The sequence below is a fragment of the Typopeltis vanoorti genome, chromosome 13 (genome assembly GCF_054136105.1).
Source record: "Typopeltis vanoorti isolate ZY-2024b chromosome 13, IOZ_Tvanoo_1.0, whole genome shotgun sequence".
Lineage (NCBI taxonomy): Eukaryota > Metazoa > Arthropoda > Arachnida > Uropygi > Thelyphonidae > Typopeltis > Typopeltis vanoorti.
This window is the reverse complement of record NC_143561.1, coordinates 14798180-14824459: the sequence shown is the minus strand read 5'-3', so window position 1 is coordinate 14824459 and position 26280 is coordinate 14798180. Positions and strand designations below refer to the sequence as shown.

General features: G+C 36.3%; 1 protein-coding gene across 3 annotated transcripts in view; it reads left to right on the top strand.

The window, feature by feature from the left end:
* Nucleotides 1–26280, top strand: part of LOC150099945 (ATP-binding cassette sub-family C member 1-like) — a 317694-nt gene that overhangs the window by 268223 nt on the left and 23191 nt on the right. For all 3 annotated transcript variants that reach the window (XM_090403116.1, XM_090403115.1, XM_090403114.1), the window contains exons 26-28: nt 7271–7372; nt 12797–12940; nt 21366–21524. In XM_090403116.1, coding sequence (XP_090259242.1) covers nt 7271–7372; nt 12797–12940; nt 21366–21524 — 405 coding nt within the window. The remainder of the gene's footprint in view (nt 1–7270; nt 7373–12796; nt 12941–21365; nt 21525–26280) is intronic.

Genomic DNA, 26280 nt, shown 5'->3' with positions numbered 1-26280 from the left:
AAGGAAAAGTTGGTCCTTGTTGGGGATCTAAATAGCAGAGTAGGAAATGATTGTGAGACATACAAAAATATTTTGGGAAAATTTGGAGAAAAGAGCAAAGCTAATAATAATGGCAAATATCTGTTGGATTTCTGCTCAGGACATGGACTGGTTATTACTAACACCATGTTCCAACATAAAAATGTGCACAAATTCACATGGAGAGAAGAGGCTAGGAATAAGAAAAGTCTCATTGACTATGTTATTGTTGATAGTGATGTTTTCTCCCTGGTGCAGGACACCAGAGTGTACAGAGGATTTGAAATTGGAAGTGATCACTATTTAGTCTTGAGCAGGATAAAATTGAATTTCATATTGAAAAGAATAACATGTAAGAAAGTTTTAAAGCGAATAAAAGTTGAGCAGCTCTCAGATGTGAACTGTAGACTAAAATACAGAAATATTATTGAAAAGAAAATGAAAGAGTTTGAGAACAGGAATCAAACCTTGGAGATTCAGTGGCAAACTCTGAAGGAAACATTGATTGATTCTGCCAGAGAGGCATGTGGTGAGGTTGTGTGCAAGGATAAAAAAATCAGAACTCCCTGGTGGACACAGGAAGTTAAAGAGGCAGTGAAGGAAAAGAAGAAAGCATATCAAAAGTTCCTGGCAAATAAGTCAGCTTTTACTCTTACAGAATACAGAGACAAATGTAAGAAAGCTAAACAGTGTGTAAAACTTGCTAAACAAAAGTCATGGGAGGACTTTGGCAAGAATATAGAAAATAAATATCAAGAAGGTGGCAAAATATTCTGGAGGTTGTTGAAGAAGCTTAGAAATGGAGGAAAGAGTGCTGTAAAAGGAATTACAGATGATAAAGGTGAAATGAAAACAGGAGAAAAAGATATCCTTGAAGTATGGAGTAATTACTTTGAAAAACTGCTAAATGAAACAAGCAGTGATGACAGCACAGTGATAAAAAACACTGACCAGGCATGCAGTCAGGAATACATATCCATACTTGAAGTAGAAAAAGCCATCAAAGGCTTGAAATGTGGAAAGGCAGCAGGAGTAGATGATATTCGACCAGAAATGCTGAAGTATGGTGGTATAAGAGTCTTACAGTGGCTGCACTGCATAGTTCAGAAAGCCTGGACAGAGGGACGAATTCCCGATGATTGGAGTAGAGCTCTCATAGTACCCATATATAAAAAGGGAAATAAAACTGAATGTGAGAATTACAGAGGTATTTCCCTACTGAGTGTTCCTGGCAAGATCTATGCAAGTATACTTGAGAAACGGTTGAGAAGAATTGTGGAAGAAAAGCTTGGTGAAGAACAAGCTGGATTCAGGCCAAATAGAGGCTGTCAGGATCAGATCTTCACTTTACGACAAATAGTCGAGAAATCATGGGAATATAACACAGATCTGTATTTAAGTTTTGTCGATTTGGAAAAGGCATATGACAAGGTGCCAAGAGAGAAGCTATTCAATACGCTGCAGTTATATGGTGTCAGTGGAGCATTATATCAAGCGATACTTAGTCTTTATTTGAGTTGTGAGTCAGCAGTTAGAATTGAAGGAAGTAGAGGAAGATGGTTTAATGTTAAATCTGGTGTGAGACAAGGATGTACATTATCCCCTCTGTTATTCATTATCTATATGGATCACATTATGAAGGAATGTGGTATTAAACATGATATCAAAATTGGAGATGTTAATGTCAGCTCTTTGCTTTATGCAGATGATGTTATACTTCTAAATAAATCCGCTACAAGTCTGCAAGATTCTCTGACTAAATTGAATAGCTGTTGTAATAGATATGGTATGAAGGTCAGCAATAAAAAGACAAAGACAATGAAAATAGGCAGAATCATTGAAAATGTCAACTGTGTTGTGAATGGAGAACCTGTGGAACAAGTAAAACATTTCAGCTACTTAGGCACAATTTTTACTGAAGATGGTAAACTAAATATAGAAATAGACAACAGAATCAGCAAAGCTGGTATGGTGGGAAGTCAATTGAATAAATTCATATGGAATAAGAAAGAAATTAGTCGGAACACTAAATTAGCTGTATACAAGACAGTGTTCAAACCAATTTTAACTTATGGATCTGAGAGCTGGGTCAGAAGTAAAACACTTGACCAAAGACTAGAGACCGCAGATATGAGAGTCCTGAGAAAGATTAGAGGCGTGAACAGATGGCATCAATGGCAATATCATATTAAAAACGAGGATATTAGGAAAGAACTTGACATTGTCAGCATCCAGGAATGCGTTAGCAGAGCTAATCTCAGATGGTATGGTCACTTAAATAGAATGGGAGAGGAAAGATTAGCAAAACAAGTGTTCTCTGCCAGGTTGGCAGGAAAACGACCCAGAGGAAGACCAAGATATAGGTGGATTGATACGGTACAAAGTGCCTTAGACGATAGAAATATAAGATCTGATAATGTTGGAGTCTTGACAAGTAACAGACTGATTTGGAGGAAAATTGTAGATAGGAAGTTAGTAATGATGTAATTTTTTCATGTAGTACTGTCATATCCTGTACACCCCTTGAGGGTACATGGCAGGAATTTGATGATGATGATGATGATAATTTCTCAAATAGCAGTGATACCTGGTTTATAATAATTTCTTCAATTTGTCTGAATCAGTGATTCAATCAATCTGAATTAGGGATATTCAAACCAAGGGCACTTTTACGAGCAGTTTTTGTAATGAGCCTCCTGTATGCTTTCCATCAGTAGGTTTAAGATTACTTATGTGCCATCATTACTCAAATAAACATCTCTGAAATAGTTCATCAGTAATGACTTGTAGGAAATAGGTAAGACTTATCTCATGGCTCAGTTTATTTCTTCAGTAAGTTTATTCACGTGCTTGACTTATTTAAATGTCTCCATTTTCAGGCATTAAAATAATTTTATTAGGAATGATAGAGGATGCAATTTACTGGCATGAAATAGCATGTGCTCTTCTCTTCCATCTGCAAGATGAGTTGAGTCCCATGTGGATAAAAGCCTTACACCATTCTGTCCAAAGCAAGCTCTATCATATGCCAGCAGCTTTGAAAGCCCAAACTAGTTCCAATGACTTTATGGCATGTCAATCTTGGTCTTTCCCTGGATCTTGTGCTCTCCATAGTGACCTCAAATTTAACTGTGTTAAGAATTATTGAGTTAGAGATATTCAAACCCTGCAGCACTTGTGCACTAGTCTTATGTTCTGTCCAATGAGTGCTATTGATTTTCCTGAAACATGAAATAATGAACTGGCATTAATTCATGGTGGAATTGAATGAAAACTAAGTCTAGAATACTTCTTTTCTTAGAAACTAGATTATCAGTTTTAAACTCTCAGTTTAGTTTAAAATAGATACTTTCATGCAGTTTCACTAAACATGCATAATTTGCATATACCAATCATGATGAATAGTTTCAGCTATGAAGCTATTCATGTTTTACGCACAGCAAGCTTTTATTTCTGTTACTTCGATAAGTAATGTAGAATTTTTATCCTTCAGTTATAAAATGGTTAATTGATCATTTATTTATTATTATCCTTACTTTTTCATGGAATTAAGGCATCTTGAGAGGGTCTTGCTGTCATCACAGCGTACATCGTATAGCACTTTACTCATTCCTTGTTTCTTCGTGCCATTCCGGAACTGCATTCCTTTTCTCTAGAACTCCCTAGATAAAAAGCACCTGTCCTTCAATTCCTTGTTCACTCCACTAGTCTAGTCTGTATATAGCTTTCAGGGATGGCTTTCATTCTTCCCCCCCCCCCCCCATTCTGTGAAGATTTCTTCTGTATTATTGTCAGCCTGGTTGGCAGAGTGGTTAGCATATCTGCTCTTCAGCCATAAGGCTGCAGGTTCAAATCCCACCGGACATGGATGTTTGCGATTGTCTGTGAAAATACTAGTGGTAGTGGTCAGTGGTAGATGAGGGAGGGCATCGGTGAGTTGATGCCCTCCCTCAATGAGTCGTTGAACTCCCTGTAAGTGTTACGTAATAATAGTAATAATTAATCTGGTATAAATTCCTCAGCAACTTTTACATTTTAACATATCATTTGTTTTTATTTTTTTCCCTATCTTTCAAATTCTTCTGATAGTTTTAATCTATCTTTTTAACCAGACATACCAGAGAGCTGATATTACCTAAATCACTTTACTCTGAATTCTTTCCAAAATCTTTCTGAAATTTGTTTCCTATTTAGACATTCATGGGATTTAAACTTCATGACCTATTAGTTGGAGGGTGGAGATACCACCTATTCTGGCAACTAGGCCATCATGCATTCTTAGTTATGTTCATTTTTTGCCAAAGGAAAAACCTTCATTTCTGTGTTAGACCAACTAGCTAGATCACCTTCATTTGAAATGCATTATAAATGCTATGATGATTTATATTGTGGTCTTTCCAATTGAAGGGTTATCTTATCTGCTGCATTTACTATGGAAACACTTGCATAAATCACATTTAATAACAAACAAACAAAAATGTTATATTAATGTAAAATTTTACCAATCTAAAATTTCTGTCAGTATAAAAGGAAATCATTTTCAAGGATTAGAGAGGATTTTTTTTTTTTAATTTATATAAGATTCTTTACTAATTTGATTAAGTGCAAGCAAAATTCGAAACAGATACAAATCATGAATAAAAAGGAATTAGTCAACTAATTGAAATATATGTAAACGTTTAAATTACCACAACAGAAGACATAATAGTCTTCATGCTGAAAACTTTTTTCAATATGAATTCAAACTTAACTAGGCATGAGTAACATAACAAAGACTCAACAATGAAATCATATCAGCCAGACATGAATAAATTGGAGCAGCATGGTTCAAACTGCTGGAGTCCTAACCACATTTTTTGTTATTTAAAAAAGAATGTTAGGGAGGGTTGTGTGAGGAACAAGTCCCATATCATTTAATTTTGTTTTTCCATTTGATTTGTTTAAAAAATACTTCAATGTAATCAAAATTGTGATATGTTATACCAGGTGACAGTTCTGATCTTTCTTGATCTCTATTCAGCCTATAAGTTAGTTCCATATTCTAACTCCTGATATTCTACTAGTAGTAAGACTTATACGTTGGTTAGACATAACTGGTAATTAATTTATGGAATTAACAACGCATATAAAGTATATTAAGTTCATTAAAGTTATCTTTAATTAATATACTTTATATGCGTTGTTAATTCCGTAAATTAATTACCAGTCCTGATATTCTAGTCTTGAATATCAGGATGATCAATTGCAAAAATATCTGGATTTTTGTAATCATTAGTTCAAATTCATTATATTCTTATAGCATGTAAAGACCCAATAAGTGAATTTCCAGTTTTAAAAGGTCCTTGAACATTTTACACAACTCCTTTAAATATCCTGAAGAAATATTGTCTAGTGATATAAAAAGAAAATTCAGAAATTCCTATCCTGGTTTCTGAATAAATCCTTATGAATTATTAGTTGCATTAACTTGCTAGAACTGTATACACACACACACACTTGTTAATCATGGGGAGCCGATTGTAAATTTATGCCCACAATTCCTTAGTGTAACTGAGGCACATATCAACTTGCTTATGCCCTTGATTCTTTTTTTTTTTTTTTTACTCAAATACAGTTCACCATGGCTAAGTAGTTATCCTCTTCCAAAAAATAAATTCCATTTTTCCAAGGCAGGTGGCCACTTTGGTCACATCACCTTGGACTACTATTTGCAGATCTTTTCTCCTGAGTTCCAAAGTGATGTAGATACAGTGGAGAAAGGTGCAAAGGAGAGCATTAAAGATGATGTTAGGACTGCGATATAAAGAGATTGAGAATTTGTGGACTTAGAGACTAGCAGACAGGAGTGAAAAGGGTGATATGATAAAGACCTGCAAACTTCTGAAAGGGTTATACAGGATACAAAGTAGATGTGACTTTTCATTTTAAGGAAAGTTACATCTACTGGTATCCTGGAGGACATCCATGGAGGTTAAAACGAAATGTAGTCAAAGGAGTGAGCTAGTTTTTTCTCTCTTAGAATAGTGCATGACTGGAATGACTTACTTGCCTTTTGGAAGTTGAGTGCAGATTGTGTGAATGAATTAAAGAGAAAGTATGACACGGTCTGAGTGATGTAATTTCTCTCAATGAGTCCCTGACTACTCCCTGGAGATCTCTTGTAGTAGTAATAATAATATGAAGACCTACATTATGTAAGTAGTTGACTCGAACTTTCACAACATTTGCACATTGATGATTAATATCATAATTATGATAGTCCATTTCCATAATTGGAATAAAATAGTTTAATGCTTTAAATTCTTTGCTCAACTTCATTGCAATAAGAAAAATATCTGATTAGACTAAGAATTCACATTCTGGAATTTACTGTGAACAGAAATGTTTAATTCAATCTAATGCTCCATAGCAACAACTCTTTAGTTGACTGAACTCAAATTGTCTAGTGTGTGAAGAAACATATAGGAATTTCATCCGAAAGTGGGTTAGCTGATCTCCTGATAGGGTTTTCATTCCACAAAACAGAAAATCAACCAGAGACCACATGTAATTGTAGACATAGCAGATCACAGAGATAAGATTAACTTCCCTATCCCTAATTAATTTCTTTAAATTACATTAATCACGTGTGTATGATAAGTTACAAGATTGGGACTAATTGCCATTAGTCCTAACTACGAATACCTGAACATGAAATATCAAATGATCTACAAGTTACAGTAAAGAATAATGTGACTATTCATATATATGTTAATCATATTGTTATTTTTGCTAATTAAGCCTTTATTTTGGGAAGTCAAAATAGTTTCATCATGAGTAAGCTTGTAAAGAAAATACAAAAACTAGGTGAAAGAGATGGAGGCTTCCTAGTTTAGTTCTAATGATTATAAAGAAACTATGGTTTTTCATGTAAAAATTATTGCAGATGTTCATATATCTCAAATATTCATATAATAATGCATTTTTATATTAAATGATGGATATAAACTAAATTCCCATCTGGATGTGAATAAAGAATACTCTCAGAATTGTTAAATTATGTATAATGAGAGTTAAATTAGCAATCATTGTTTATTGACTTTTATACTTATGATTACCGCATACAACTTCCTTCTAAAAATATGTTGATAGTGAATATAGTTCCGTGCATTGAATTTTCAAACACCAGATTTTTGCATATATCAGTGGTTAGAAATATTGTTTGAAAAGGTGATTTCAGTTTTGCCGTATTTCCAAAATATTTCTTATTTAGCTGACTGATGGAATGGGATGGCTGGTAAGGATAAATTCACAGCTAGAAACTAGCATGGTGGCTTTGGAAAGAATCCAAGAATACTCCCAAGTTGAAGTAGAGGTAAGAATTATTAATTTCTGTAATTAAATTATTGTATTTCTTTAATTGAACATACAGGGTTTAATATCAATATAACTCCCATCATTTATACTAGATGTTTATTTGTGAATCGGTTAGATTCTTGTTTGAAAATAGAAAAGTGGGTGTTTGAACATTGCAACATTCCACCACCAAAATTTGGAGCACTTCTCATTTTATTCCTAGAGGAATGTTCCAATACCATATCGTGCACTTGATCAATGATTTCTGGTAGTGTTAGACTTTTTGGACATCCTTCACGTGGATCATCTTCAAGGCTGGTATGGCCACCTTTAAACTTGGCAGCCCATTTCTTAATTGTCGAAAATGAAGGAGAAGAGTGCCCATTTTTATGAACTTCGAATGAATTTCTTTTGGCATTAAACATTCTTTTACAAAAAATTTTATAACCTCATGATACTCAATTTTATCCATTTCAAGGATACAGACAACAATTTTGCTTCAGACAACAATTTTGCTTCATTCTATTCACTACATGATAGAATGACTTCAATTTTACATGGATGCTTATGACAGATGTACCAACTTAGAAAAAAAAAAATCTTGCCGATAGTGTTGCCATCTATGGTTGAGGCCGAGAACTTTTCAGACCATCCTCGTATTTATTTATTTATTATTTTTTTTCAAGGCTCTTTCTCTGATTATAAACAATTCTATTAAATTATAAGTTGGCAGTTGGCACCAAATGATGTGTAGGAAGATTGCGTGATGTAAATTTAAGTTCAATGTAAGAATGCACATCATCACTGTTATTCACCTCTGAATTACATTATGAAGGAAAATGGCATTAACATATCAAAATTGAAGGTATTAAATTAATCTCTCTGTTATTAAATTAATCAGATGTTGTTATACTCCAAAATACAGATTATAAGACTAACTCAATTGAATAACTACTTAAAAGGAAAAAAAAAGTAGTGGGGGGGGGGGGGAAATTGCATAGTGTACTGCATTCCTAGTTATGTTACTTCAATTATGCTCACCTTTTGTTTGCCACTGATATCTATAATGTTTTTTTATTGCTTTTGTTGTGATGCCATAATTAATAGTACTACACTTTTTTTGTTGTATGCTTCCATGATTTTTAAAAATTAACCGGTGTGTGCTGTTAAACAAAAAAAAAAAAAAAAAAAATTTTAGACAAGTGCTTAATTTATAGTTTTCATTAAAATTTGAGAAAATTAGTGTCTTTTTGTGGAGAAATTTTTCTTTTTTCAAATTGAGCAATCTCTTGATCTTTCAGCCTTATGTTATGAAAGAACTTTCATTTATTAGAGTTGCTGGAAAACGTGGCAGGGAATTTGAGCTGTGCTGAAAAAAGTGCTTTTTTTTAATTAGTGAATAGTGTGACTTCTGTCGAGATTTGTGCTACATTGTTTTTCTGTAATACAAGTGTCCTTCAGTAGGTTTTTTTTTTTTGAGTTCTCTCTATATAGTGTATTTTTAGTTACCGAGAAGACGGGGTCGGAATCATAGCGGTGGAAGAGAAGACGGAGATAACATAAGTTTTCATTATTTAGATATTTAGTATATTTAAATGTGTTTTATACTTATAGTTAACTTTTACTTGTATAGTTATACACACTTATACTTATTTAGCATTTAGTTGGAATAGTTCCTAGATGCTATTTTGAATAATGGCAGCAGCTAAAATTGCAAATGGTGATTTATCACCAAGTCCTCCCCCATTTCAGGACTCCATTTTGCGTGATATAATGCGGAACTTGTGGAATGTGTGTGTCCTGGCAGTTGTATATGTAGCAAGTAAGAGAAAGGGAGATGCATATATGCACAAAATGCAGGCAATGGGAGGAACTTGTTGAGTTAGAGATGACTATAACTGACCTCGTTGAGTCAGAGGCAGGAGATTCTTCACATAGAGAGATGAGTGGTGTGATAGAGCGTGAGAATAGCGAGAGAAAATAATGAATGGGGAGTGTGGAAAGGTTGAATGATTGCAAAGTTTTCAGAGGTGGTCTCAATGGGGAGGATGAATGGCAAGTAAGAGTGGCTGACTTGCAGAGAAAGAGATAGATGAGTTGAAAGAGCAGGTAGAATGTCTAGAGAAAGAGATGAGAAGTGTGAAAGAAGAGATGAATATGAGGCGAATCAGAGTAGGAGTGAGAGAGAGAGAGAGAGTTATGGGAATGATAGAAGAGGAGAGAATAGGAACAGTAGAAGAGAGGGAGTGAGAGAGAGTTATGGGAACGATAGAAGAGAGATGGGAATGAGAGAATGGGAACAGTAGAAGAATGCGAGAGAGCACTGGAACCAGGAATAGAGTGATGTCAGGAAGGCAGGTAACTAGGGGAACACAAAGTGTTAGAGAGAGTGAGCAATTGAGGAACAGGGTAGTAAGAAGTGTAATGTATGGGGACTCAATGATCCGTGATGTGCAAAATAGAATGTGCGAAGTGTATTTGCTTGGAGGAACGATAGAAAGTGTGGCTATGGCAATTAAGAGGGGGTGAAAGGGTGGATGAGATGATTGTGGTGGAAGGAATGAATGACTTGAGAGGTAATGTAAATTGAGCAGTGAGAGATATGAGATTCTTGCTTGAGGTAGTACTAAAGAAGATGCAGAGAGGAAAGATATTGTACGTGTTGCCTAGGTATGATAGTGAGGAGCTGAGCAGAAGAGCAGTAATATTGAATAAAATAATAGTTAGAATGCATCAGAAGAGAGGATTGGAATATGTGGATGCGTGGAGGGCATTTGAGGACAGAAAGGAATTGTATGCGAGAGACTGCTTGTATTTGAATGAGGAAGGATGTAGGCATCTGGAGAGATTGCTGTTTCTGAACAATTCAGTGTGTATAAATGCAGGGAAACGAGAATACCCAGGGTGGATGGTAGCAGGGATGGCCTCTTGTGGGAATGGGTACTTGGGAGAAGGGGGATGACAGGTTACGCTGAACCCATTGGAGTCTAGAGGGGATAATGCTAGGCATAGAAACAGTGGCATTTTTATGCTTTATACTAATGCCAGGAGTGTCTGGAATAAAGGAGAGGAATTGGTGGTGCTGGTAGCATCAGCCTAGCCAAAGATTACTGGGATCACTGAGACATGGTTGACAGAAGAGGATATAATAACAGGAATAGAAGTAGCAGGGTACAGCATTTTTCGGCAGGATAGGAAGAGAAAGCACAGTGGTGGATTACTGCTTATGATAAGTGATGACTTATATCCTCAAGAGTGGAGGATTTGGAGGGCAGTGATGCTGATTTTGAAAGCATATGGTGTGAGGTAGAGGTGGGCAAGACAGGATGTTTAGTGGAGTGTTGCTACAAACCAAGGAGCACAGAGGGTGCTGCCCAGGAGATGTTTAGACAGTTGAGCTTGGCAAGTGAAAGAAGAATGATTGTTATGGAAGATGTTAACTACAGCATAAATTGAGGAGAGGAAGATGCATGTAGCAATAAGAGAATGGAATTTCTAGAATTCTTGAGGAACAAATGTCTTAGATAACATGTAATAGAGGGAACAAGAGGTTCAAGAGTTTTGGATTTGGTCATAGCATCAGAAAAGTTGATAATAACTGAGATGACATCTCTCCCACCAGTTGGAGAGAGTGATCATGTGGTTTTGACTTGGAAGATGAATAGACTTGCTGGAGTATCAAAGAGACAGGAATGTATGTGGAATTATAAGGCAAGTGATTATAATAGTTTTCGATATAAACTTGGGGCAGTTTCATGGAGGGAGGAATTGGAAGGCCAGGATATCATTAGTGCTTGGGAAATTGTGAAGGAATATTTGTTATTAGCAGTAGTAAGCTGTATTCCACAAGTAAGTTGTATTCCACAAAGGTGGAGCAAGCTACCAACACTCCTATCTCAGTATCTCCCACAATACAAAACACATCTCCTTGCGGATATGTATAATGTTATGCATTAAGGAAAGGGCCACTACCCAGACTAGTTTCGACCTTTATTGAGGTCTCTTCAGTGGGAGCCAGGCTCAAGTGGAGATAGCAGGCAGAAGCATCAGCAAGGTCATCTCCTCCTATAGGAGCTGCCAAACAGTGTGCCACCTTTTTATTAAATTACTCTGGATTTAGAGAAAGATGTTGAAAGTTTATTTTTCACTTGGTCAGACTATAATAAATTTAGTTTAATCCTTTATCCAAGTGTGTGCAAACAAAGTTTGAGCCTGAAAGTATCTTTAGGATTGGGGTAAAGTGGCTATGGGAAAGGTGCCCAGGGAATGGAAGAAAGGCAAGATAGTGCCATTGCATATGGGTGGTAGCAGACTGGAAGTGTCTAATTATAAGACAGTTTGTGTGTCATCAATAGTTAAGATTTTGGAGAAATTAGTGAGGGACCATATACAGCATTGGTCAGATGAGGGTAATGTTATCTGAGAGTCAACATGGATTTGTGAAGGTGCGCTCTTGTTTTAGTAATATGCTAGCCTTTTATAATAAAGTTAAAGACCAGTAGATGAGGAAAATGCAGATACTGCCTTTTCTTGGATTTAGCGAAGGCATTTGACAGGGTGCCACATAAGCTGATATTTAAGTTGCAACACATGGGTCTGGATATCAGGTTGGTCAGTGGATATCTCCCCTACTTCCTCCAGTATAGCTCCTATCGGAGCTATACTGGAGGAAGTAGGGGAGACAAGAGATCTGGGGTCGATGGTTGATAGAAACCTGAAATTCAGGGACATATTGCAAAGGTGGTTGAAGGTAACACAGAGGATTGCTGCAATAATGAGGACGCTGACCTGCAGAGATAAAAGAGTTATCATTCCATTGTATAAGACCCTGATCAGATCACACTTAGGCTATTGTTCTCAGATTTGGTCTCCAGGATTTGAAGGGGATAAATTAACTGTGGAAATGGTACAAAGGCGGATAACAAAGATGGTTTCAGGACTGTACGATGTTAGTTATGAGCATTGGCTGAGGGAATGTGGACTGCAGAGTTTAGTGGGAAGAAGGAGAAGTGATATGATTGAGGCTTTTAAACTGTTGAGATGTGGTTACAGGGTTGACACTGGGAAGTTCTTTTGCTTGGTTGAACAGCAGGAAGGAGCGATGACAAGGGCCATCCCTGGAAGTTATGAAAGGAAGCTGTGAACAAGAGGGTGAGGAGTGGTTTCTTTGCATGGAAGGTGAACCGTGGAATGCATTGCCTGATAGTGGTGAGAGCAAGAATGATCAATGAGTTTAAGGAGTGGTATGATAGACTTTGTTTCCTAGGAAGGAAAGAAATCTATTGGAGAAGGTTTCCTAGGAAGGAAACTTCCCCCAATGAGTCTTTTGACTCCATGGAGGCCTGAATAATAATAATTATAGTCGAACTACACTGATTTTCGAGGGAACCAAATTTATCTTTAGAGTGAACATAACTGCTAAAACTTTTCCCTTCCTTTACAGGATGACTGGGAGAAGCAATATAAACCTGCTTCAGAGTGGCCCAAAGAAGGAGCTATTACACTTGAAGATTACAGTACTACTTACAGAGAAGGATTAGATCCTGTCATACGTAATGTTACTCTCCACATAAAGGCAAAAGAAAAGGTATGGTTCTAAATTTTGAAACTTTTCTGGAAAAATTTCTGTGCAAATATGATAAATGCAATTTTGCTGCTTTTATATTTTAACACCTTAATGTTTATTTTTATGTGACTACCAACAATGGACAAAAGACTGCACACTTGCAGTACATTTAGCCACAAGTAGACTAAAGACAGATTAGTGTTCTCACTTTTTTTTTGCTCACTGCACAGTATTCTTTGCTATAAGGAATTGTGGCACACTGAACATTTAAGTTGGTAGCACTACAAAAGCATTGTATTTGTATTCATGAATCCCCCGATGCTACCATGTTTATAAATTTTCTTTTATCTAAAGTAAAATTTGCTACTTTGCTAGGAAACCACTGATACAAATAATCTTGGAATTCTTCTCTTGAGACCAAACATATGATGCTCTAAATTATTAGAAACACATATTTACAAGAATAAAGAATAATTTTCTTAAAAAAAAGTTTGGTCTAACTAATAGGCTATCATTAGTTCATCAGCATAATTGCAAGGTGAAGCTGAAACAAAGGAATATTATTCCTTTTTACAGAACTGAGCCATGCACTGGAGTATCGCCATGTATGGGTGGTTACAAAATAAAATGAATTACAATTTAAACTAATATTAACATAATTAAATTATTAAATTTAATTATTAGATAATTAAAATTATTTTCATGACTTGGCATACAAAAGGAAGTAGGAAGCATTCTATCACTTCTCATTTATAAAGGATGAGACTCTTCCACAACTTTCTTAGACAGTCATTTTGATTTAAGTTTGGGTGATGAAAAAGTGCTTCAGTGCTCTTTAACCAGCTGTTCAAACTTAAACTGGCACCAGTGTAAAATGACAGTATTGGACTAGAAGATACTGTGGTCAGTGTCTGCTCCATGCTGTGCCAAGCCAGATTTTTCAGATTTATTGTAGTTGATATGACTGGTTTCCTATAATATTTTTTGACCAAAAGTTCTGTTTTTCCTAAGTGCAAGCAGCAGCAGGAAATTGCATTGAACCTGGTAAACATGAGAGAGCAGAGCCTGTTATCTTTTGTGTATAGTAACCAGTTGTAAATTTCTGAATAGGGAAGAATACATGGACTAAACTGTATCTTTTACTTAGGAAGGTCGGTAAAGATATTTCTGATTCTACCAGATGGCAAATGCATCATCCATGTAGCATCCCCTAAAGCAAGATTGAAGTTGTAATGAGGAGAATAGGAAGTCTTCAAGGTGTTTTAAGTAGCACTTGGTTAGTTCAGGAGACAGGTGGCTTCCCATCATGGTTCCTTCAATCTTTTTAGAGTTGTCTGTAAATGAAGCAGCCAGAGTGCATGACAGTCAAACATTTCAACTATGTCTAGAGAGAATCCCCCCCCCTCCCTGTCTGATAACTATTGATGTGTCGGCAATATAAAACAAACTACTTGATAGAATGACTTGCAATTTCACATGGATGCTTATGACAGATGTACCAACTTAGAAAAGAAAAAAAAAAATCTTGCCGATAGTGTTGCCATCTATGGTTGAGGCCAAGAACTTTTCAGACCACCCTTATATATGAAAGTTCTGAGAAAGATTAGGGAGTTAACAGATGGTATCAACGACAGAATAATATTAAAAATTAGGAAGGAACAAGACATTGTGAGCAGAGTAACATTTACATTCACTGTCATCCATGAGTTGTCTGGCTTAAGAATTCAAATTATGATGATTTTCGTAACTTCTCTGCCTTATTCTCTTGATTGGATTGTTTTGTCCTTGTGACCCGAATATGCACTGCTTATCACTGAAGTAATCTTTATTGGTATGGAAATTATTCCCCACTTCACTCTGTTCTATACCTTGATTCTCCAAAAGATGCATCAGTGCTGTAAAAGAGAAATGAGCATACGTAACTAATTTTCATCCCATCCTCCATTTTTCTTTATTGCTTATACCAAGCCCAAATAGAAAACTGAAAAAAAAAAAAAAAAAAAAGCTATGAAAAATATTCTGCAATTGTGTTGCCATCTTCATCACTGGTTGCTCACTACATGTGATGGTATTGTAGATGGTTCCTATTCCTTATAATTTAACTTTGCAACCGATACTAGGATTCCACAGGACTTTGTTAGCTCAATCTTTTTTGTGTGCTCCCTGCTTCTATACTCAGTGAGCTACTCTGGTTGAGTTCGAACCAGTACAATTTTGCTGATGACAGCACACACTTTATTTCTCCTACTCCTTTGTCAAACCTTGCTATGCAAATCATCTCAAAATCTAGAACATCAACATCTACTATCTTAAATTCTGATCTCCAAACAATTCTTCACTAAAATTCAGATAATATCATTAAGTTTAATGTTAGAAAAACCCTATCAGGCCTTATTTCCTACATAAAAGAATCCGTTTATTCAAGACATGCTGTTGACAACATCCAAATTTCTTAGACAAGATAAAATTTCTCTTCTTGGAATTACACCTTTTGTTCACTTCTGGCAATCAAATCTATCTTTTCATAAACATATTGCAGCTATTGCCTCTTCAGTATCCAAAAAATTAGGATTTCTTAATCAAAGTATGAATATTTCTGTTTCTATTTGTTTGTATCTTTTATAAATACTTCCATGGTTACTGTTTACCTGAATTAACATCAATAATTCCTTCACTTCCGATAAATCTGAACTGAGCAATTTATATGGAATAAAGAAAATTTATTGTTCAAACTAATTTTAACCTGTGGATCTGAGAGCTCTGGGTTAGAAGTAAGTTGATCAGACCACAGACATGAGTTCTGAGAAAAATTGGGGAGTGAAAAGATAGCATAAGTGGCAGAATCATATTGAAAAATGAAGATATTAGGAAGTAACTTTACATTCTTAGCATTCTCCTCTTTTCCATGGTCAGACTACTGTTTTCATTCTTCAGATAAAAGATCTTGTGATCTTTTTGCAGAAAGAATCAATATTGGAGTGGGAATTTTCATTTTTCACTTTGTTCGAATTTCTTAACCTATATCTAAACCATGGTTTTTCAAGAAGTGTGCTGGGGCTGTCCAAGAAAAGCACAGTCTTTCACAAGTGGCTTGTGATCAAAACAATTGGCCACAGCACTTGTAAAACCACCATTAAAAGGGCAAAGTCTAAATTTATCACAGAGAAATGTAGACAATTTGTTGCTTATGCCACTGGCAGTCATGCCTTCTGGTTCCTTGCCAAAGCTGTTGGGTGCAACTTTTGTCCATCTGTGCTACCTCCTCTATCTTGCCCTAACAGTAGCGGTAACATCACGTAAAGACAGGGCTGGTGTCATGGCTTCATTCTTCTCTTTTATAGATGAACATTGCAAATTACCTCCTTCTTTGTATAGAACATTGTATCACATGCCTCCTGTGACCTTTTGTCAGGAAGACATCAGAAGAATATTGAATAGCTTGGATACCACAAAGGCAGCCAGTCCTGATAGAATTCCACCCATTGTGCTCAAGATGTGCTCCTGAACTAACACCTGTTCTCTATCATCTAAAGAAGATGTTTACCATCAAGCTATTGCTCTCACATCAGCTTTGTCTAAAGTAATAGAGAAGGTTATCAACAGTCAACTTCAACACCTTGAGACCTGCTATTTAATTGGTGACTGCCAGTATGGATTTTGCCAATCCAGGTCCACTGATGTGTGACAGAGGTCAGGAGATCGCCTGTGTTACTCTTGACATCAAGACTTTTGATAGAGTCTGGCATATAGAGGGCTTCTCAACAAGTTACCATCATTTGCACTGCCTTTGTCCTTGTGTAATAGTGGATGGTGTTCTCTCCTCAGTCTATGGCAATGGTGGTGCCTGTCATGGCTCTGACATTTCATTCATCCTCTTCCTGATTTATATAAATGACCTGCTCTCGTTGACTGATTCATAGTTTTGATGATGATAGCACAACCCACTCATCCTGCTCATATGACAAGCCTTTCAGTGCTCTGAATGCTAATCTCTATAGTATTCTTGGAGTGAAAGCAACTTGGTCAACTTCAGTGCTTCCAAAATGCAGTTTTGCTTTTTTTTTTCTTGTGTTAAAAAAAAAACTCTTGGATCTTCTCCACTTACTTTTGATAATGCTCAGTTCAACAGTCAAAATCCATTATAATATAACATAACAACAAATTTAATTTATATAGATAAACACTCTCAGTAGTTTAGAGTGAGAAAGATGAAAAATGAAGTAATCAAGTTTTCTCCCCAAAAACTGACTGTGTGTCTGTGTGCATGTGCTGCTTTCTGAAAATAGCAAGTTAAGCTGTTTGTGTAATAACTCCCTATTACTTATCATTAAACTGTCTTCTCAGTCATAATTTTCAAGTCAAGGAATCGCTTTTCATAAAGATTAAGTCAGGTTGGAAATACATTGATAACAAAAGGAAGGTGAGATGCAAATTCTCATCACATATTGAAAGAAATGCAAGCATTGCTCACCACAGCAAATATCATTATAATAAAATCACTCAATATGGCAAACTCCCCCCAAAAAAGTAAGCAAGAACACCATGACATTAATGCTATGCTAAAACTCCCACCTGTGGTATTTTTGCATTTCATCCATTTCCCCCATAGTATTAGAATGTGCTATGTGTACAACCTTTCATAGGTTGGATTCTATAAAGGGAGTAGGAGAATTTGCTATTGCAAACTATTTCTGTATTCCACCTCCCTGATTTTCCTTTTAGTGAGAATTGATGTATGTTGTTCTACACAACTACAATAACACTTATAATTATTAACTGAAGCACAGGTAACTCCCATTATCTGTGTTCTTGCATATGCACAGTTTCCTTTCAATACATAAGGACTATCGCTGTTTCATATCCAAAGTTGAGGATCCTTCCACTCATGAACCTTGTTTCCCCACCTTCGTCCACTGTGCTCGGTGTTCATTTTGTGTCCTTAGTGCATAATTGGTCTATGCGGTATTGTATTTATATGAAGATCTGATGAAAGATGAAAAGCAGCTGACACCTTAGCTGAAAATCATGGTCGCTCTTACAATGGTCAAACCACCCATGTGTTCTATGACTAAATTAATCTTAAAAGATTGGTATCTTGCTTGTTTGAGAATGCAGCCTCTTATCCCATGTTATAAGGAGGTTGCATTCTTGAGAATGCAACCTCCACATATAACAAGAGTTACCTGTAGATTTTTTTTTATGGATATGAAAAGTTTTTGATAAATCCTTATGGAGTGAGTTTGAAAGAAGATTGGACTTGTATAAGAGGTACAGCCTACACCTGAATGCACTTGGTATCAGGAGTCTAAAAAAAACTAATACCTGATATAAGACCTAACAGGGAAACTATATTATAAAGGCAGGAATGGTGAGAATGTGCCCGTAAGAACGACAATGTTATATAACTGTGTTAATGAGGGGAATAGGTTTTGTCGTGGAAATGTTGATGAGGAGAGAAAGATTTAGACTTTGTATTCATCCGGTTTGGGCCCATCAAACGTGTACAAAGATGTCTACATCTATAAGATACTAGAGAAGAATAGAAAATCTGCAAGTTGTCCAACTGTGTCATGCAGACAAAAGTGTACAAAAGAACATGCAGGTAGATTATTATATCTGTACACGAATGCTAGGAGTATCATAAAAATGGGGTAGAGTTTTGTTGCCTTAGTCAGTATGTTGGGACCTCAGATTGTAAGCATTAGTGAGACCTGGCTAACAGAATTGGACATACTAACTGGTGTCAAGGGTACAATATTTTTAGGAAGAATAGACAGGAGAGGAGGGAGTGTGCTGCTAATGATATTAAATGTCTTGAATCCAGTTAGATTTGAGACCTATAGCTTCAATACTAATAACAATTTGTCATGTGTCAGTGAGTTTGAAGCCATCTGGTGTGAGTGTGAATCTAACAAGATCAATTACATAGTGGGGTGTTGTTACAGACGTGGTGGATCGGTTGCTAGTGATGAAGAAATGAATTGCCAAATAGAAAAGATGAGTGCAAAAAGAGTAATCATAATGGGAGACTTTAATTATCCAAATATTGATTGGGTAGCAGTAGAATCTCATGAGAAGATGAAAATGTAGTTATTGAGCTGTTGCGGGACAACTTTCTCATGCAGCATATGACAGAAGGAACTTGAGGTCAAAGAGTGTTAGATTTGATTATAGTATCAGAGAGCATTTCGGTTAAAGATGTAACTAGTCTGCCTCTGGTTGGCGACAGTGATCATGCAATATTCACTTGGGAAGTCACTAAGTTTATGAATGTTCCATTCAGAAAAGGTTACATGCTGAACTACAAAGTAGAAAATTATGACCAATTAAGGAGTATCCTGAGTTTAATGGAATAGGATCGGTTGCTGGATAGGAAGAATATCGGCAATGCATGGGGAAGCATTTAAACAATACTTAAATGATGTGATATCAGAGTGTCTACCAAGAGCTTGAAGGATAAATAGGGTAGGAGAAAAATGGATGTGTAATCTTATTAAACAAGAGATTCGTAAGAAAAGGATGATGTGGAAGGAATACAGTGTTCATAACGTTATGATGTGCATTATGAAAGTTATAAGCAGCAGGCTAGAATAGTCACAACTGTTGTATGGAATGCAAAGTCTGAGTATGAAAAGAAACTGGCTCTGCATGCAAAAGAAACCCACAAGAATTCTATTGATATGCTGCCTTCTAAATGCAGATGGTGTGAGGGTTACAGATGCAGAAGAGGTGGTTCAACTAATGAGTGCCCATTTTGTTAAAAGCTATCAACTTGGTGTAGGCAACATTAAGTTCACTGCTACTTCTTCACTGGATGAAGAAACTCAGGTGTATGAGGATAAGGTATTAGAGCTGTTGCACAAACTGAATGATAATTTAGCAATAGGGACTGATGGGATATCAGCACATGTACTAAAAGAGTGTTCAGCTGAACTTGCTATTCCTTTGACCAAACTGTTTAATATGAGTCTCAGATGAGGGAAGATTCCGCAAGAATGGAAAGAATGTATGGTAATTCCATTGTACAAGGGTGGTGTAATGACTGATGTATCTAACTATCAACCAATTAGTATCTCAGAAGTGATGGTGAAGATTTTGGAAAAATTGGTTAGGACTTGCATTCAGAAATGGTTTGACAGTGAATCACTACTTTGCAATGAGCAACATGGGTTTACTAAGGGAAGGTCATGTTTTAGCAACCTGCTTACATATAATAATGTTACCATTGAACTAGACAAGGGGAATGGATAACTGATGCTGTTGGATTTTGCTAAGGCTTTTGACAGAATACAGCATGGTAGACTGTTCATAAATTACAGAATATGGATTTGAGTTATAGAATATTAGCATGGATAAGAAGATAGCTCACCGACAGATATCAAAAAAAGTGGTATATGGGGGATGTGAGTCTGCAAGATTTAAGGTAACAAGTGGTGTACCATACCACAATGATCAGTACTTGGTCCACTATTATTCAATCTTGTACATTAATGATATCGGGAAGGATTTGACAAGCGACATACAACCATTTGCTGATGATGCAAAGATGGGTAAGGTAATCAGAAATGCTGCTGATATGCAGTACTTGCAGAATAATTTGAATAGGCTGGACTTGTGGCTCAGTTCAATGTAGTAAGTGTAAAGTCATTCACATTGGCGTGATTAAATATCCAATGTCATATTATATTGGTGAGATTATACTTGAAGAAACTGATGAGGCTATGAATCTTGCAGCTTTGGTAGATAGGAAATTGATGTTCAGGATACATGTGGCAAAGAATTCAAATACAATTCAAAAGATAATTTCAATGCTGAAATGAACATTCATGTGTAAATATAAGGATGTCATTTTGCCTCTTTACAATGCCTTGATAAGACCTCACTTTAACTATTGTGTGCAGGTCTGGTCTCCTGGTTTCCATTGTGATTCTGATATATTGGAGACAGTGCAAAGAAGAGTGAATTTTTAGAAATGATATCAGGATTGTAGAATACTGATTATGAAGACAGATTGGGACTTACAAACTTTTGAAAGGGTCATACAAGATTTCAGTTGATGGAATTTTTCAATTTTTGGAAGGTGGCGAAAGGACAAGAGGGCATCCTTGGAAGTTGTGAATGAATGCCACTAAGAATGGGGTGAGGGCTAGATTTTTCTCTCATATTGTGGTACATGATTGGAATGGATTGCCATTGTATGCTGTGAGTGCAAGCAGTGTGAATGAATTCACACTGCTTGCACTGTGAATGAATTCAAGAATATGTATGATGGCTGGTGTGTGTATGGTATGTGGTCTCCCTCGACGAGTCTGTGACTCCCTGGAGGTCTCTCTTAATAATAATAATAATCCTTAAATTAAATTTTTTTTTTTATTTCACTAACATAAAAACAACTTCAAGACATTTTCTTTATCTTAATGTCGTAATTTTTTTCTTCCCCCATTAGGTTGGAGTTGTTGGCAGAACAGGGGCTGGAAAGTCTTCATTAGTTATGTGCTTATTTAGAATTATTAATCCTACTGGAGGGCATATTTATATTGATGATGTGGATATTACTAAAATCGGACTCCATACTTTACGGTCTGCATTGTCTATTATACCTCAGGTAAGGCCAGCTTTGCTGTGTATATTGTGTTAAACAAATACGACAAAAAATTCTGATATTAATTGTTATTCATTATTTGAAAAAAAAAAATTCATTTCAAAATTATTTGATTGCTTAATTTCTGAAGCAGACGAGAAACTTTGCTATTAATGCTATCAGTTTAAGGAAATGGTTACTTGGTAACCATTTCTTTGGATGACAATGAGAAACGTTGATGTTTCTCATCATCCAGACAACAGAAGAAAAAAAATCCATTAAGGGAAATGGCACTTTTCTTTATTCAAAAAACCTTAAGACTAATAGAAACTTCCATTGATATTTTTGTTGAATCCTCTTCAGCTAAACTCAGAAAAATTACTACAAGCAACATTAATGGTGGGGATATCAATTATAGTCAATTCTGTGAGGTGTAATATCAATTACATCTCACAGAATGACTATTCTAGTGGTTTAGTATCAGAATGAGATCTGTGTTCCAGATGAGAGGATATGTTCAGAGCTTAAAGGTTAAGGAGTGACAATTATGATGCACTCAAACCTCCAACATTGGTAAAAGCTGGATATCTTGGTTGTCTTGTTTAGACTCTACATCTGTAATCCACTAAGATGCTTTGAATATCAGAAATGTAGACATGTCTAAACTGCCAGTCATTGCTCTTCCATATGCCTAGTGTAGTAAAGAGCCTGATAACAAATCTTGCTGTGCAAAGACACACACTCAACTGTAGGAGAAGACCATTCAGCATTACCCCTATGCATGCAAAAGGTAGAAGGATGAAAAAGATATACAAAATATCTCATATCTGGATCCATAGAGGCAACTAGTCACCACAATGCCTGTCCTGAAATGCTTATACTGAGATGGCAGAATATCAGAAGTGATTTATACATATGGCTATTCCACCATCTGATAATTCCACATACCTGACCTTTATAATTATGAGTGCTTCTCTTGGGAACATGTTAGTCTCCTAGCATATTATAGTTTCACTCTGGAAATAATTCCACTCAATGAGTACCTGCTTGTCAAGGAAATTTTATCACTGAGAAGAAGAGAGGAAAAAAACGCCAGATATTCCCAACAGTAAAATGGATACTTCTGTATCTTTATAAATGTAAACTAAATACAACTGATCATATGCATCAGATGATGTATTAAGCATTTTTCCAGAGAAGATGGACACTGGAGGTCCATACTTCCCAAAATCAGCTGATCAAAAACAAGTCAAAAGTTAAACCCTCAGCCTCTCAGAAATTAGACAAAGCCAAAATAATAAGATAATTCTTACTCAGCAATTCTGCAGAAATATTGATATCGAGGTTCTTCTGCTGGAGACATTTAAAACCAAGTAATGACCTACCGGAAGTCATTTCATTATAATTCATAAAGAAAAAACTGGAAATGGACTGCTCGTGCACTATTCTTTATTTTAGTGGGTACCCATACTCCTTTTCAGCACATCCAACTTAACTGCTCTGGAAGTAGTAGCCATCAGTCTGTGATATTTCTTAATACAATTTGTTCTATTTATTGATCTTTAGGTTCTGAATTAAATCAGATCAATCTTGATAATCTTATATTACAACTGTCTCAGCCCATATATTTGTTGGGTAGTGCCAACACAAATAGGTAAGGCCATATTGTTGAGTGTATGCTTAGCATTTGCAACTGCTTTCTCTTTACAATAGATGTAATACTTTTTATCCAAATGCCTACCTGCTTATATTCTGCCATAGATCTTACAATCTGTTCCATGCATTCTTCCATTGCTCATGTGGGATGAACAGTGAGAACATATGAGAGTGGTCTGAAAAGTTCTCGGGTGGGTGGGGGATGCTTGTCAAAGATTTCCTGCTCCTTATCCATTCCTCATACTGTGGATTTCTTTGATTGTAGAAGAACCGTGTGCCTCTGTGGTTGTTTGCATCTTCATTTAGTTTATCAATGGCATAATCTGCCCCCTTGAATTCTCTCCTTTTCCCTTTCCTAACTCTAATGTAATTTACTTCTGAGACATCAGGTTGAATCTCATCTACATCTAAGCTCCCATTGCCAACAGAATTTCCCTGTGATGTTCCTACTACAATGGACACATGGTTTACATGAGGGCTTGTCTCTCCTGACAAAGTGTGCTTCTTCATGCTCAAGTTATCACCTGTTAGCTCACCTATGGATGCATTAATTTGGTTTTCAAGGCTCCCTTTATGAGATCTAATTCTGGGTGAATTTCTTCCCTTCTCATGCGTTGGTTTAAACCCCTTTTTAATGTCTTGCCTTTTTCCTAGGCGATACTTCTTTCCTTGCGTAATCACACTTAAAGTTGTACCTTATCAAAAAATCATTACCCAGAATCCGTTTTATGTGTGGGAGAGAAGATCCTTGCAAGACCAGAAACTCATGCCAAACACACATTCTGAATTCAGGTAGGTACACTTTAAGATTCACAGATTTAAATGAGTGAGATACGGAGGCTGTAAACCCAAATATTCTCACGGATTGTTTGCGGTAAGTAATCATGTCTTTAATATAGGGTTCTAATATTTTTAAATAGTCTTCAGAAATGATGGAGGTTTGGGCTCCAGTGTCAAGTAAGGCATTGCAATGTTCTCCATGCACACTGGCCTTCACTATCATTTCATAAGACTGCCCTCTTATTCTTTGCCCTTTGCTCCACGTCCTATTAGCATACATGTGAGACCTAAGCTCTTCATTATGACCTCTATTAAGGCGTCTCCTGCCATTGAAACAATTGCAAGCAAAGTGCCCAATTTTGTCGCAATTATAACACCCAATTCTGTCGCAATTATAACATCAAAGCAATGGAAGAGGCTCTCTTCCATTGCTTTGATCATTAGTTCTTCTGTGATTTAATGGAAATACTGTCATTTCCTGGGAGGTAATTTCTGTTAGTCTCTGCATTACCGAGTCTATTCGGTTGAGAAGGGGCCTCTGTAATCGCTCAACCTTGTGGTTTCCTCAGTCCTGCTACTACTAGGCTCTGGGGTCTTTATAGACAATGCTCCTAGTTGCCTCATCACCTCATCTAGACTCTCCATGACAGGCTTCTGGAGAAGTTCTACTTCCTGTCTTTCAATAGATCTGATGTTGTCTGTCTCAGCAAAAGATTCTGTTAATTTATTTATCACCTGACTGTCATTGCTTTCGTTTCCCCTTTTCACCTTAAATTTTTCTTTCTTGCCCTTGCATTCTTTATTTTGTTCAAGCCTTTTAACTGAGCTGCAGTCTTCTTCGACCATATTAACAAACCCAGGAGTAGTTGCAGGACGGATATCTCCAAGCATCTGCTCACGTTCTTTGACTGCATTGTAACAGTCATTCAAGTTAGTTATCCTCTTATTGAATGCAGTCTCCCTTAATTCTGTTCTTACCCCTTACCTCTAAACTGCTGGAAGACAGCCCAATCCAAGTGAGGTTTCTCTTCACTGGACACTCAGGGTGCTGGCCACCGTTTAGTAATCTGTTCTGAAAATCGGATACACTCTCCCTGTCCTTCTGAGTGCACCTCTGGAGTTTCCATAAATTAGGCCCCAAACTTAGAGAACTGAGAAATTAGGACCGTTTTAAACTTTGAATACTCCAGGGTCTCTTTTAGAATGGGAGAGGAGGATAGGAAGGTTTTGGCTTTCCATACCAGCTTACTACGGAGCAAGACCAGTAGCTGAAAATCAGTCCATCCTCCAGTCTTTCTTAGTTCTTCTATGTAGTTGAAGAATGTGATGACATCATCTGAATCCTCACCCGAGAACTGAGGGAACACTTGTTGGGGGTTGATGCATCGAAAAAATTCATTGTCTTCCATTATTAAACTACTAGTTGGGATTAACATGCTTGTATCTAAGTTAACAGTAAAGCACACTAAGAAAATTCAAGAGAATTCAAATTCAACCTTTGCCTTCAGTTGTCTGATTAGAATCCGAAACCAACTTTCCATGGTTAGTCTCTAATTAAGATTTATTTAAGCAAAGCCACATCCTGTAAGCTGCGCCATTTATGTTGTGTCCTTTTATCATTAATTACTTTGTTAATTATGTTCTATACGTTATGTTCGCCCTATGGTGTTACGTGATACTGTCTAAGTACAAAGGAATTGCCTCGGGGTTGAGCCAAAATCCAAAATGCAACAAAGCTTCTGAGGTTCTTCTCTTAAGGTCCTAAGACATTTATTTGTTAATGCTGTGCCACTTAGGACAATTAGTTTAAAAGAGGAAATCTTAAACAAGAAGAGTATACTCAGATATGTATACAGTGCATGGAAATTTGGTAAAATTCAATTCAATACTACAAAATATTGTACAAATATTATCAGCAAATGTGAGCGTTAAGTCACGTAACTCATAGGATTGACAATTGTGCTGCTCCAAACTATATCACATATAAATTCTTCAAATTCCTCTCTAATAAAATCTAGTTAACATACATTAGCTCCTTATAGACACACATCCTTAGTTTAATACTCTTAAATTTACACTCATTTCCTTTCACAGTTTATAATATGCTACAGTCCTATTCTATCTCAGTTTAAGTCCTCAGATCTTGAATTACATATCATTCATTCACATTAATTAACAAGAAAGTTTCCCAATACCGTTTTACAGTGGGTTCCTGCGCTTGTTCCTTTCTTTACTCATCTCTGGATCCTCAAAATGATTTCTTCTTGCTGGGGAACGTATCTGGGATTTCTCGATCATGTATAGGCCTACTCATTTCCAGTAGGTCATGCCTTTTTTTTTTTCA